At 31.7% G+C, this 12,742-nt stretch overlaps 3 protein-coding genes across 3 annotated transcripts; 2 read left to right on the plus strand and 1 right to left on the minus strand.

The window, feature by feature from the left end:
* Window positions 1–633: 633 nt before the first annotated feature.
* Window positions 634–3,941, plus strand: LOC107030209. The gene is made up of 8 exons (XM_027919593.1): window positions 634–729; window positions 819–875; window positions 957–1,156; window positions 1,561–2,385; window positions 2,465–2,935; window positions 3,010–3,114; window positions 3,208–3,303; window positions 3,400–3,941. The coding sequence occupies exons 2-8, from the start codon at window positions 839–841 to the stop codon at window positions 3,841–3,843; spliced, it is 2,178 nt and encodes a 725-aa protein (XP_027775394.1). The 5' UTR covers window positions 634–729; window positions 819–838; the 3' UTR covers window positions 3,844–3,941.
* Window positions 3,942–4,345: 404 nt separating this feature from the next.
* Window positions 4,346–5,624, plus strand: LOC114078641. Its single transcript, XM_027919594.1, has 4 exons — window positions 4,346–4,469; window positions 4,551–4,683; window positions 4,780–5,277; window positions 5,353–5,624. The coding sequence occupies exons 3-4, from the start codon at window positions 4,979–4,981 to the stop codon at window positions 5,579–5,581; spliced, it is 528 nt and encodes a 175-aa protein (XP_027775395.1). The 5' UTR covers window positions 4,346–4,469; window positions 4,551–4,683; window positions 4,780–4,978; the 3' UTR covers window positions 5,582–5,624.
* Window positions 5,625–6,101: 477 nt separating this feature from the next.
* Window positions 6,102–8,334, minus strand: LOC107030210. The gene is made up of 4 exons (XM_015231578.1): window positions 8,056–8,334; window positions 7,347–7,779; window positions 6,656–7,270; window positions 6,102–6,367 (listed from the first exon to the last, which is right to left on the minus strand). The coding sequence occupies exons 1-4, from the start codon at window positions 8,332–8,334 to the stop codon at window positions 6,102–6,104; spliced, it is 1,593 nt and encodes a 530-aa protein (XP_015087064.1).
* Window positions 8,335–12,742: the final 4,408 nt, after the last annotated feature.

Genomic DNA, 12,742 nt, shown 5'->3' on the forward strand with positions numbered 1-12,742 from the left:
AATAGCAAATAAGTATTAAATAGCAAATAAATATTAAATTATCCTAAAAATTATATTATATGCCCCTAATTTAAGGAAGTATTCATTCCATATTAATTGATCTTTCACGCCTCACGTTTCTCTCTCTATAATATAATCCAATATTAATTACATTCCATATTAATGATCTTTCACGCCTCACGTTTCTCTCTCTATAATATACTCCTATATTAATTAGTATTACTCACGTAATTAATTATGTTCCTATTTTAACGTTTTTATTCCTTCTATAATAATTATGGATGTATTCCTTCCATAATTTTGCATGCACGCCTCCATTTATATTTACAGCACATATATTAGTACTACAAAGAATTCCATTTTTCAGCTTTTTACTTTATCTCTTAAATCCTACCAAAAATCTGATTTCTAGATTAGTCTTTTTCCAAGAAACCATAGATTAGTACTACAGCACGCCTAGCTTCAATTAAAGAAGCTATTTTCACGTTAATTCCAAGAAACCTTTTTTCAGCTTCACGCCTAGCTTCAATTAAATAAGCTATTTTTACGTTAATTCCAAGAAACCCTTTTTCAGCTTACTACTTATCTCTTAAAATCTGATTTCTAGAGTAGTCATTTTCTAAGAAACCAATTTTACAGCTTCAAAATTATATCCCAAATCCTCCCAAAATCAAATTTACCATAAAATTCTTAATCAATTAAATCTCTATCAAGCTTCCACGAAATTAGGTTTTATTTTTTCAAATCAAATACGCAACATTGCTTGATTTTCGGAAATATTTATGTTGTTTAATATTTATTTGTTTTTAATTTTTTAGGATCTGGGTTGTTGAATATAATGTCTAAACGAAATACCACAAGGATAATCACAAGAGGTACAAATTATACATTACATAACATGGTCGAAATACCATCTTTTGACCTAGGTATAACTCAGATTAAAACACAAATTTCAGGATATACTGCTGCGATGGAATTACATAAGAAGTCGAAAGATGAAATAGTAAGGACTCCTTCAAAAAGAAAAGTAGGGTCAACGGTGAAAGCGATTGAAAAAAATTGTTACAAGAGGAGGAAAGTAAAAAATGTAGTTTCCGACATGATCGGAGAACATGCAGTTAATGAAGAACAAAACGAAGTCAGTGAAGAATTAAAGGTATGTACATTTTTTATTTTTTTAATTTTTTTGAATAATTTTTGCATATGTACATGCAGTGTACTTTAATTTGTAAAATTTACTTAAATGAATATAGTTTTTTATTATGATATAGTATTTATGTTGTTGAATGGTGGTAACTGTAGTGTAGATATATATATATGCATTTAATTTTGTAAAAAGTACATAAGTGGATACATCTTGTATGAGAGCTTTTTGAGTGAATGTAGGCAGTGATGTAATGTATACAGGTTGATGTAATGTATGCAGGTTGCATGTTATAGTGATGTATATTGTGTTATAATGTAATGTAAGTCGAACAACAAAGGTTACGTTGAGTATATACCAAGAAAGTTTATTAGTAGTTTTTCCTTTTTTGAATGTGTTATCTTTTATAATTACAGGGTATCAGATTCCATGTATTGGCTCGCCCAATTAAACCACCACGCATGCAGGTTTATGTGAACCATAACATAGTCACAGATTTGAAGGGGAAGCTTACAGCGACCCAATTCAATCATTTTAAAGATACATGTTTTGGAGCATATACAAAAATGCACGTGTGTGGAGCGCAACCACAAATGTTTAGGTGTTTCATGGTATGTGAATTAGAGGACAGTTCCACTGATGAATTGTTGTTTCATATAAATCATACCACGCTCCGTTTTGGTATCAAAGAATTTGCTATCATTACTGGTTTGAACTGTTTTGGTAATAATGATGATTTTTTATTTGATACAAGGAAGCCAAATAGATTAATCAATCAGTATTTTGAGGGTAAAAGTATTGTTACAAAAGTGGATTTGATCAGTAAGTATAAAAAAAAGGTTTGGGGTGGCAATGATGATGATGCTGTTAAATTCGCTATTCTGTATTTTATTTGTACGTTCATATATTCCGGCGAGAAGAAGAGCTCATCAATTCCAAGGATACATTTTGATCTAGTTGAGAGCGGCCGGTACCATGAATACCCCTGGGGGAAAGATGTTTTCTACAAATTGCTCAAAAGCGTAACAAAAAAAATGGATGAGAAGAAAAAGTATTACAGAATTGATGGTATGCCTCTAGCCATGCAAATTTGGATATATGAATGTTGTTCTGCGGTTGATTCGAATATTGCTGTAAAGAAGAGCAATCGTATACCCAGAATCGTCAATTGGATGACCAGAAACAGCAGAATACATTATGAATTCCTCATGGAAGGAATGTTCAGTGATAACGGCAATCCGGTAATTTAACATATTTTAATTAGTATAGATTTTGTTGTATTTCAATATAATTTTTAATTATAAATATTTTTGTGTGCAGTTAAAATTCAAAAACATCGAACCTTCACTTAAGGAGATTGCATTTTATCAGCTTGAATCAAAAAGTAATGCAAACACAGAGAATACCTTTCAAATTGTTAGTGACAAAGATGACGACGAAGATGATGATTTCACTTCAAAGCCTCCAAGTCATAAGCCACACAATAAAGAAAAAGGTAAACAGAAGGCATACGTTTTAAGATCCACATTGATCAAAAAGTCCAATTTGCATGCAGGTTCGAGGTTGAAAGATAAACGCCCCACAGTATTGAATGGTTGTCGTAAGGCAAAGAGTACAACTTTAAATCCTGATTCAAATCCATTGGAGGATAATGTATCAGTACAGGAGATGCATAACCGTCCGGATGATTCTGCTAACCGTACACCACCAAGGAGTTCGAAAGAACCTCAAGATACCAAGGCAGATGAAATTGGTTTGCTGAGACAAGATCTTGCATCCTTCAAGAATTATGTATGCAATACGTTCTATTTTTTTTTAGTTCACATTGTATTCCAATATAAACTTACATTCTATTTAATAATCAGGTTAATAATGAGTTCAAGGAGTTGCAATTGTTGATAATGGGGAATTTTAGACAAGTTATGGATGCACTTAACAGAAGCTGTCGTGAATATGGAGCACCAAATCAGGTTAATTATGACAATATTAAATTAATACAATACATTTACATATACAAGTTACTTACTTATAATATCTCATTTTCTAATGGATAAAATACACAGGAAGATGCAACTGAATCTCCAAGTCATGTACCTAATTGGTCGAACAACAATCAGATATCAAATGTTATGGATAAGCCTCACTGTGATGCAAACGAGGTACTATTTGAATAAATTATTTTTTGATTAGTTAGTAGTTGAAGGTGAAAAATGTTAAAAGAATACAAATAATAGTTTTTATTGTAATATTGTTAGGTTCGGACACCTCGTTTCGTTCTTCAAGAACATGTCAAAATTAATGTCAAGGAGTATTTGCAGCCTGTTCAGATACACATACAAGACCCTTTGACGGTACATGAACAGCTTAACGACATTAATGTATTTCAGAATCATGACATCCAACAACCTCAGTCACAAATTGAGTTGATAGATGCTTTGTTACCTGATATTGATGCAATCAATCCCAAAAAGAATGATGTGGTTCATTCAGAGGTTGTGGTCCATCCAGAGGGTGTCGTTTATGATACTACACCCGTGCCAGTTAAAAGGATCAGACATCCTGATCGATTGACAGGAGACGGTAATGTAATTCAGAACGACGAAATCCAACAACCTCAGTCACAATTTGAGTTGCTTGATGCTCTGTTACCTGATATTGACACAATATATCCCAAAAAAAAATGTTGTGGTTCATTCTGAGGTTGTGGTCCGTTCAGAGGGTGGCGTTTATGATAATACACCCGTGCCAGTTCAAAGTATCATACATTCTGATCAATTGATTTGCTCTCCTTACTCCACAAATATTGGATCATCATCTGGTAAATAACAATGTTTAACCTATTTAGTGTCTTACCTGCCCCCTCCTAGTTTTTTTTTTGCATATACGATTCTATAACAATCGTAGTGCCTAATACATATATGTGATGTTTGGCAATTTGATATAGTTCATTGTGTACTATAATTAGTAGTACATAATGTAGTTCAGTAGGTACCAGAATGGAGTAACATGAATGATTAGTTTTGGATTTAGGTTTATCTATTGGTGGTGGTTGCAGAATTGTTTATCGAACATGACAAGTAACAGTAATAGCTAGATTCAATGTGAATAGTATGCAGCTCAGAGATGATCTTTTGCGAAAATATGTTTGTTATAATTTGTGTGTCTGTATACTAAATATTTCAGGTATTTCTTATGATGTGGTTAAAACTTATGAAAAGAAACATCCTTTTGTTTCTGACTTCATACAAGGGCAATATAATTATGATCTTTTCGACGATTACTGTTTGTGGCTTTCTGAAGGGCTTCTTGCTAGCCATATGAATAAGTAAGTATATATAATATTCATATGATGATTATGTAAGCATAATATACTTAAATATTAATTAATTTTATTTGTTATCAAAAGGATGCATGGTGAAGATCGGTATAAGAATAAAAAAGCAAAACTGGCGGTTGATATGGATTTGGGCATTCATCGAATATCAAACAAGAATTGGTTATACTCTCTGTCTTATGATAAACAACTGCTGAATGATGAGGTAAACATATGAATTTAAACATAAAAAGTAGTATAAGTATTGTTCATATTTTTAAGATGTTCTAATTTTTTACATTTGTTTTTTAATTGTTTACAGCATATTGATGTGATCATGTATTACTTGCGTAAAAAAAAGTAAATACAACATCTATAGTCGCTACAGATACACTACTGTTGATTGTATATTCAAGTCAAAAATTTCTGAAATTTATGCTGCATATGCTCAAGTTGGAAGTAACTTTTGTGTTGCAAATGTTGAAAGCGCCATACGTGATTACATAAAAGGATATAGGTTGATGGCTGCCATTCCATGGAATACAATCGACAATGTGTTCATACCAGTGAACGTGGAGCATAAAAATCATTGGGTGTTGGTTGTTTTGTCATTAATTGACAAACACATTTATGTATATGACTCATACAGAGCAGCAGGTCATAACTATCATGTTAGAGAAGAAATTCAAAAGCTTGCTCAGCTTCTGCCAATGTATGTTTCAATGGAGATTGGAAATGATTCGGATGATGCAGAAGATAACCACATCGCATACGACGTGACTTATGTGGAGGATATACCTCAACAAGGATCAGATTTTTTGTAAGTAAAAAACAAATCTCTTCGTTCAATTTTCCTAAAAAGTATCAGATTTTAAAAAGTAATGTATATTTTCAGGGATTGCGGGATATACTTGCTAGCATTTGCCGAGTACCTAAGTGAGGGTGAAGGTATTCCAGTTAAGTATCTTGATTCTAAGTTACACCACATCAGATACGGTGCATTCTTGTGGGAATATGCAATGAAAAAGATGAAAGACGGGGCTGTTAGCGATAATGAGGCACCACCAAGAAGAATGAGGACACCCGCAAGGATTGATAATAGTCAACTTGTTGTGATTGATTAGTATTTTGTACTAGTTCTATTTTTTTTGAACTTATGGTAAAAACTAATATTTTGGTTTTTTGTCAAACATTATCAACTTTTCTTTATATTCATATATGATCACATTAGTTGTTTTAAATTTATTTCTGTGTTATTTCATAATTAATGAGATGATCATGACTTGCCATGATTTGGCTTTGGCATCGGTGAATTAGTCAATGGCTTATCAGTAAAAAATTAAGTGACCCCATGTATAAACATGGCATCCATACACATAACGATGCGATCCCACAAACAGTTTTTAACAGTCTACATATTGAGAATCAATGTCAAAATACATATACACTTATACCAAAGAAATTGATTCTAAAATTTGTATCATTTTTAAAAGTAATACTTACATAAATAGCTATAGTTACATAATTGATATCTTATTTAATAAATATTTCAAAATATTCGAAAGGCAAATAACTCATCATTCCTTTATTCAAAATAACAAAACTTAACTACAAGAACAATTTAATAGTGTCATGTAACAATTTCTATGCATTTCGTGTTGCAGTTCGACATGAACGCCTATTATGATCTTGTTGTCCACATGTACTACAAGAATTGGTACCCTTCCTTTTGCTCAGCTCGCTAAATAACTTTTCACGTTGCTTTTTTGGCCTTCCTGGAGGTCGCTTGAATTTTGGTGGCAACACAACTTCGGTAGCAATGTGTTCAGGTATGTTCCATTCACTTTTGTCAGGTAGAGGATATATAGGGACTTCATATGTTTTCAATATTGTTCCTCGCTTATAAAAATCTGAATAATATTCTTCCGGAAGCATGCGATTTTTATTCAACACACTTCACGCATGTGAGCACGGTATACCGTCAACTTGAAACATGTTGCAACTGCAAGTCTTTTTTTCCAAGCATACAATATAACTCTTCCCTTCATCACTTACGGAATAAACGTAATCAGTTGACGGGGCAACCTATAATCAATACAGAAATTCAATTATACACTTTAGTATTAAAGCAAATATCTTTGAATACTAAAATAAATGAATACAAAATCCATTGAACAAGAATTTTTTTTTCAATATACATTCCATCATACGCCCAGATTTTGATTCATTAAGCAAAAGCATCTCTTGAAACTTCTTCCCAAGCAGTGTGAATGTGCACGATGCATTTTTCCGATTTGTGCAATTCCATCTAGCAAACATCAATCGCACTTGTTCAAGAAAGTCAAATATTGGTAATTCTCTTGCTGCTACTAACGTCGAATTGATGCACTCTGCAATATTTGATGTCATAACCCAACCACGAGGAACTGGTGCATACAACCTTGCCCACTTCTCATATCCAACCATCTCCAAGTAATTCTTAACCCTTACATCAAACTGCTCACCCCTTTTCATTAGCTTATCAAAATCACTTTGAGTATATGCCTTTGCCATAGTGTAGAATACTTCACTCAATTGATCATTTGCTTTTCGAAAATTCTTACATACATTAGCCCACAAGTGCCATACGCAGGCGTAATGTTGGACATTGTTGTATACAATAGATAGAGCCTTAATTATGCTATTATGTCGGTCAGATACTACGCACATATTCTCTCTTTCTCCATATGCTTCTTTGAATTGTTCAAAGAACCATGTCCAAGAAGCATCATTTTCCGAATCTATAACTCCGTATGCCAAAGGTAATATATTCCCTATTATAATATACAAAAATAGATGAATATCAAGAAAAATAAAAATAAATTAAATTGTATGTATGTATCCAAATACCTGCTCCATCCATAGTGCTGGCTGATACGAATGCACCAGTGTATGCTGATTTGAGGTGGCTGGCGTCTACAACAACAATTGGCCTGCAATGATCAAATCCCTTTATAAAAGCATCCAGCGCTATAAAAACATACAAAAATTCGTCATTAGGTGTTTTCTGCATTCGTATATGTGAACCAGGATACGTCTTATCCAACGTATACAAGTATCCTGGTAGCTTCCCGTAAGACGCAGCTGGTTGCCCCATGATAGATTCTAATGCCTTCTCCTTTGATCGCCATGCCAACATGTAATTAATATCAATACCCAAGTCCAACTTAATGTCATCTTTAATATCATTTGGACTGTACTTCCTCTTATGATTCCTCAATTTAGGTGCTATTATTCCTCCAATCAACGAACTTGTTGCACGACAATCTGAATGCACCCCATCCTTCAAAGGACATGTATGTTCAGAGTTAAAAACTCTAATTCTGAACATTTTTGACTTGTAAATACTTGATGCTTTCATTAACCACGTGCATTCTTAGATTGGCATACAAGAGTATAACTGCGAATACCATTTATAGTTTGATTTTAGTGTTGAGTTGAATCTTCAAACATATATAAATAAACGTAATATGAATAAATTTAAACATAATTTACCTAATAGAGTTTGACCTCTCCACCAAGAATTTAAACCTTTTTCGATTGAATATTTTTCCATCACATCTTTCAATGTCGACTTATCGATGTATATCTGATCCACCATTATCTCCTTTTGCGATCTGTTAGTGATTATTAAATCATTTTCAACATCAAATACATCTACTGTTTGATCGCCAAATGCTGGTACAATTGCTAATGGATCATCCTCACTATTTAATTCTTTATTGTATTCAAGTTGCAACACATCACTTTCAATAGAAGTTTCTCCAGAACCAGAATATACAATATCAATATCGTAAATACTAACACACAGGGGATATACTCCAATTTGAGTATTCATTTTTTCAACTGAACATATAGGCGCACACCTATGTCGTTACGTATTTCCATAGGCGTGTCGTCACCTTCGATAATGTATTTAATCTTCATACACTTCTTTGTAAGATCAACGTTCAATTGTACGAAAATCACATCGACTAAATCAGAATATGAAGCATATTCCTTCAAAACAATCCCGTCAATGTTGTATTCCACATAACAATTCTCATCGCTCCATTTTTCAGAATGGCGAATTAAAACACAGATTGTTGCCATTTTTTTTCGTAATTTTTTTCCAGTAGTACAGTGTATAAGAACAGATTCTGCATATCCTCATTTTTTTATATGTTGACAAGAATCCTATTAAGGAAAGGTAAGTTACAAGTTGAAAGTGCCAAATTAGTGGGCTACAAAATAGGATTTTCAGTTACATTTAAATTCCAATGTATTTTTGTATTTTTTTTTTTAAAAAAAATTTAGCCAATTTTTTAAACAAACTGTAGCTATTATTTTTAAATATGATAAATATAGTCATCTCAATCTAATAACCCTCAAACTATAGCTATTTATGTAAGTATTACTAAAATAAAAATAGTTTTCCAATTAAATGAAACTAATTTATAAGATTGTTATAAAATGATTTACATATAATTATTTAAAAATATATTTTTAGTGTGTTTTGCATGCTATGTTTTTACCATGTTTTCCAAAATTTGTGGGAAATGCTTTGCCGTATATAAGGCTGGCAAGGGGAGAAGGAAGGGGACGGGGGACGGGACGAAGGGGGACGGCGATTGGGGGATTTGACCGGTAGCGGGATTGGGGGGATCGGGATTGGGGGGATAAAAATATGTCCCATCTCGTCCCACTAAATGTACGGGGTTTGACGGGACGGGAGATTTTTTATTTTTTAAATACTTATTTATTTGTATTGAAATTATATGTTTTTACCTAATAAATTTTAAATTTAACTTTTAACTTTCAAATTTCAAATATCAAATTTCAAATTAAATTTTCAAATTTCAAATTAAATTATCAAATTTCAAATTTCAATCTTCATGTTTCAAATTTCAAGTTTCAAGTTTTAAATTTCAAATTTCAAATTTGAGAAGTTTAAATTTGTATTTTAAATATTTTAAAGTTAGTTTAGTATATATTTACATATGTATGTATAAAAAAGACTTGAATAAAACCTTCAAATTTATTCAATAAAAATCTAATTGCAACTTAGTTCTTAGAAGTTACAATTAACAAATATTAGTAGAGTAACTAATCTACGCAGCCACCTTTAGGAAGGGTTCTGTTTCAATAAGTTCTCATATGTAAAACTAATATTTGTTACAGATATTAAATAAGTAACTAATTTTACGCAGCCACCTTCTAGGAAGGATTTTATTTTAATTAGCTCTCGTATGTAATCTAATAACATCTGTTTTCTCCTTTAAAATTTAATTATTATTATCGCATTATATTGATGGTGATATCCTCCGGCGTTGATAAACTTTCTAGAAACTCTTGTGACTCTAATTCATCATCACTACATTCAATTTGCGTTTTTGATCCAAGTTGATTGCTTGGAACTTAACTTTGACAAATTATTTTTCCTCCTATCGACATTGATCCAGTCTCTAAATAAAACTGTTGTTTTCAAACTGTCTTCCGCCAATGAATGTATAATGATCGCCAATTGGAAACCTTGTCGCACTGAAAGCAGCCTCCGATGCAACTGATGAAGTTTGAATAGCTAGAATATCACGAACCATTTTGCTCAAAATTGAAAATGCAACGCTCCGCCTCCTCCACCATTCTAATAAATCTTCATTGCCATCTATGATTTTCAATGCTTCTAAAGATTTATTAAATATATTCTTCAAAATCATCACGGTTACTAGAATTAAGACCAAGAAAACCTCGCTATAAGTTGATATTCGAACATCATAATCAATCTCATGATTAGAAGTTTGACCAACTTCTCCTTGAGTTCCGTAGTTCTATATTTTTAATACAATATTTTTGATTCTACTTTCATGCTAGACTTACACGTTTTACAATTTGAAATTTCTTCCGGTAAAATTTCTAATTTTTCATAAAAAGTTTCAACAAGTTTATGCTCACCTCTTAATTTATAATCAGGATGACGGAAAGTAGCAGATAAATAAATCTGAGGAATAGGATAAAATATTTTTTGAACTTTTGAATCATACTTTCAATTGCAACTCTAAATTTATCTATTTTTTATATTTAGAAAATTGAATTGGAATAGCACAAATATTTATTAATACTGATTAAATAGTAGGATAATAAGTTCCAGAAAACATGGTTGTAGCATCATAAAAAAGTCTTAAAATTTTTAATAGTTCTTTAGTTTCTTCTCAATCTTCATCACAAATTCTATCTAATGGGTCAGCATTATGAGCATTAAACACCATTTGTATGGGTCTTCTATATTTGTAAGCAACTGAAAGCATTTCGTAAAAAGAATTTCACCTTTTTTTAATGTGTCTTGAAATTTTTCTAGGTGACAATTCACATAGTAAACAACGCTCATTAAATTCCCTAATTCTAGCAGTTTTGTTAGTATGAAAAATCCAGGCAACGGAATATTCAATTTTCATGCAACCACAATCAAATAATGAAATACCATCTTGTACAACTAAATTTAATTTATGTGCATCACATCTAACATGGAAAGAATTATTGTCAATTGGACATAATCTAAGTTTAAACATCTTAGCAGCGTTCGTATTATTAGATGCATTATCTAATGCGACACACATTACTTTATCTATAACTATGTAATAATCTAAAACACTGAAGCTAAATATGCACCAGTTTTTTTCTCTACACATTGTTTATAACTTAAGATTCTTTTTTTGCAAATTTCAATTATGATCAATCCAATGTGCTGTAATAGTTATGATCATTTCCATTAACACTATGACCCATGTCCGAAGTTATAGACACTCTACTATCTAATATGCTAAACATACAACGAAGAAATTGACAATGTTTACCGTGATATTCAAAAACATCAGATTTAACAATATTTCTTGAAAAACCTCTATAATTAGGATTATAAGTTTGTTGAGTATATTCAATAAAATCGGGATTTGAAGGAAAACTATAAGGCAAACCACAAACAGAAATTATTTTAGCTCAATTTTCGCGATCTAATTCCTTTTATTTAAGTTGTGTGTGTGGACCAGTAGGGTTAGAAGGATCTAATGTTCCTTGAACCATGTTAGAAGACCCTACAGATTCATTGCCGCTAATATCAAATTCATTAACTGAAACTCCTTTTTTTCTATTGGCTAATGCTTTAGCTTCTTTATATTGAATCGGCACACAAGATAACAAATGTCTATTTAATCCCCCCGTCCTACCTTGACCCCCACCTTGTTTATGTTTAAAAGGTTGCTTACACTTATTACAAATAGCAACACTATTTTCCTTATCAAAAGTCATAGATTGACCCACAATAAAAGTTTTAGGGCGTTGATACTTCACCTTCTCGCTTGTGGGAGGTATAACGGGTTGATGTCCACAATTTTGCTCCGTTGAATTTATAGTTTCATTTGAAACTTGTGTCACCGGACTAGTAGGTGTATCTTCTAAATCCTCTTCTCCCAAATCAACTTCTACTTCTTCACCTGAATTTTTAGCAAGATTAGGATTAATATTACCGTAATGTCGTTCCAAACTTTCGTGATTGAGTTGAACATTTGAATGAATATCATAAGCAGTATCATCAACATAAGTAGAATCATTTGTATTAAATCCTTTAGACGTTGATTTAAATGAAGTACCACCACATTTACTATTTTTTTTTCTTTACTTTTTTTTTTTACCAAAATCAAATATTTTTAAAATGCCACTTTGTTCGTTCTCTTGTTCTTTCTCTTTTCCTTTACCGGTATATTTTTGCTAGAACTCATACTTAATTATATATAAAGTGTAATATAAAAATAATAATAACACTAAAGGTAAAGACGAAAAATAAAATATAAATATTATGAAACGAATGTACCAAACGTCTGCATTAATACCAAATGTTAAACCGATTCTTGTAGCTTGTACTTTGTTGTAACTTGTAATTTTAAATTCCAACCAATACTTGATAGCAAATATGAGATGATACATACATACATATATATATATATATATAATATGAAAATTTAGAATTGAAAATTGAAATATATGTATTATAATAATATGAGAATTAAAATGGAATAGAAATTAAAACTCAAAAATTAAGATTGAGATTTGAGAGTTAAGAGGATATAGAAAATAGATGAGAGAAATGAGAATAGATGATTGTAAGAAATTGTAAGGGATAGACGGGTATTTATAATAAAAAAATGGGTTAAAGCATAATTACGATAACTTGAGGGTTTAAATTAAAGTATTAAAAGTAAGGGGATGATGGGGGG

This window comes from Solanum pennellii, chromosome 9, assembly GCF_001406875.1.
Source record: "Solanum pennellii chromosome 9, SPENNV200".
Classification (NCBI taxonomy): Eukaryota; Viridiplantae; Streptophyta; class Magnoliopsida; order Solanales; family Solanaceae; genus Solanum; species Solanum pennellii.

What these genes read in the sequence shown, in the direction of transcription:
- LOC107030210 (XM_015231578.1), bottom strand. Translation starts at nt 8,334, where the DNA reads ATGAATACTCAAATTGGAGTATATCCCCTGTGTGTTAGTATTTACGAT. An exon ending in CAGCACTATGGATGGAGCAG is followed by an intron (nt 7,271 to 7,346) that starts GTATTTGGATAC and finishes ATATTATAATAG; the next exon opens with GGAATATATTACCTTTGGCA. An exon ending in ATCTGGGCGTATGATGGAAT is followed by an intron (nt 6,368 to 6,655) that starts GTATATTGAAAA and finishes AATATTATTCAG; the next exon opens with ATTTTTATAAGCGAGGAACA.
- LOC107030209 (XM_027919593.1), top strand. Translation starts at nt 839, where the DNA reads ATGTCTAAACGAAATACCACAAGGATAATCACAAGAG. An exon ending in TTGCATCCTTCAAGAATTAT is followed by an intron (nt 2,936 to 3,009) that starts GTATGCAATACG and finishes TTTAATAATCAG; the next exon opens with GTTAATAATGAGTTCAAGGA. An exon ending in CTCACTGTGATGCAAACGAG is followed by an intron (nt 3,304 to 3,399) that starts GTACTATTTGAA and finishes TAATATTGTTAG; the next exon opens with GTTCGGACACCTCGTTTCGT.
- LOC114078641 (XM_027919594.1), top strand. Translation starts at nt 4,979, where the DNA reads ATGGCTGCCATTCCATGGAATACAATCGACAATGTGTTCATACCAGTG. An exon ending in CAACAAGGATCAGATTTTTT is followed by an intron (nt 5,278 to 5,352) that starts GTAAGTAAAAAA and finishes GTATATTTTCAG; the next exon opens with GGATTGCGGGATATACTTGC.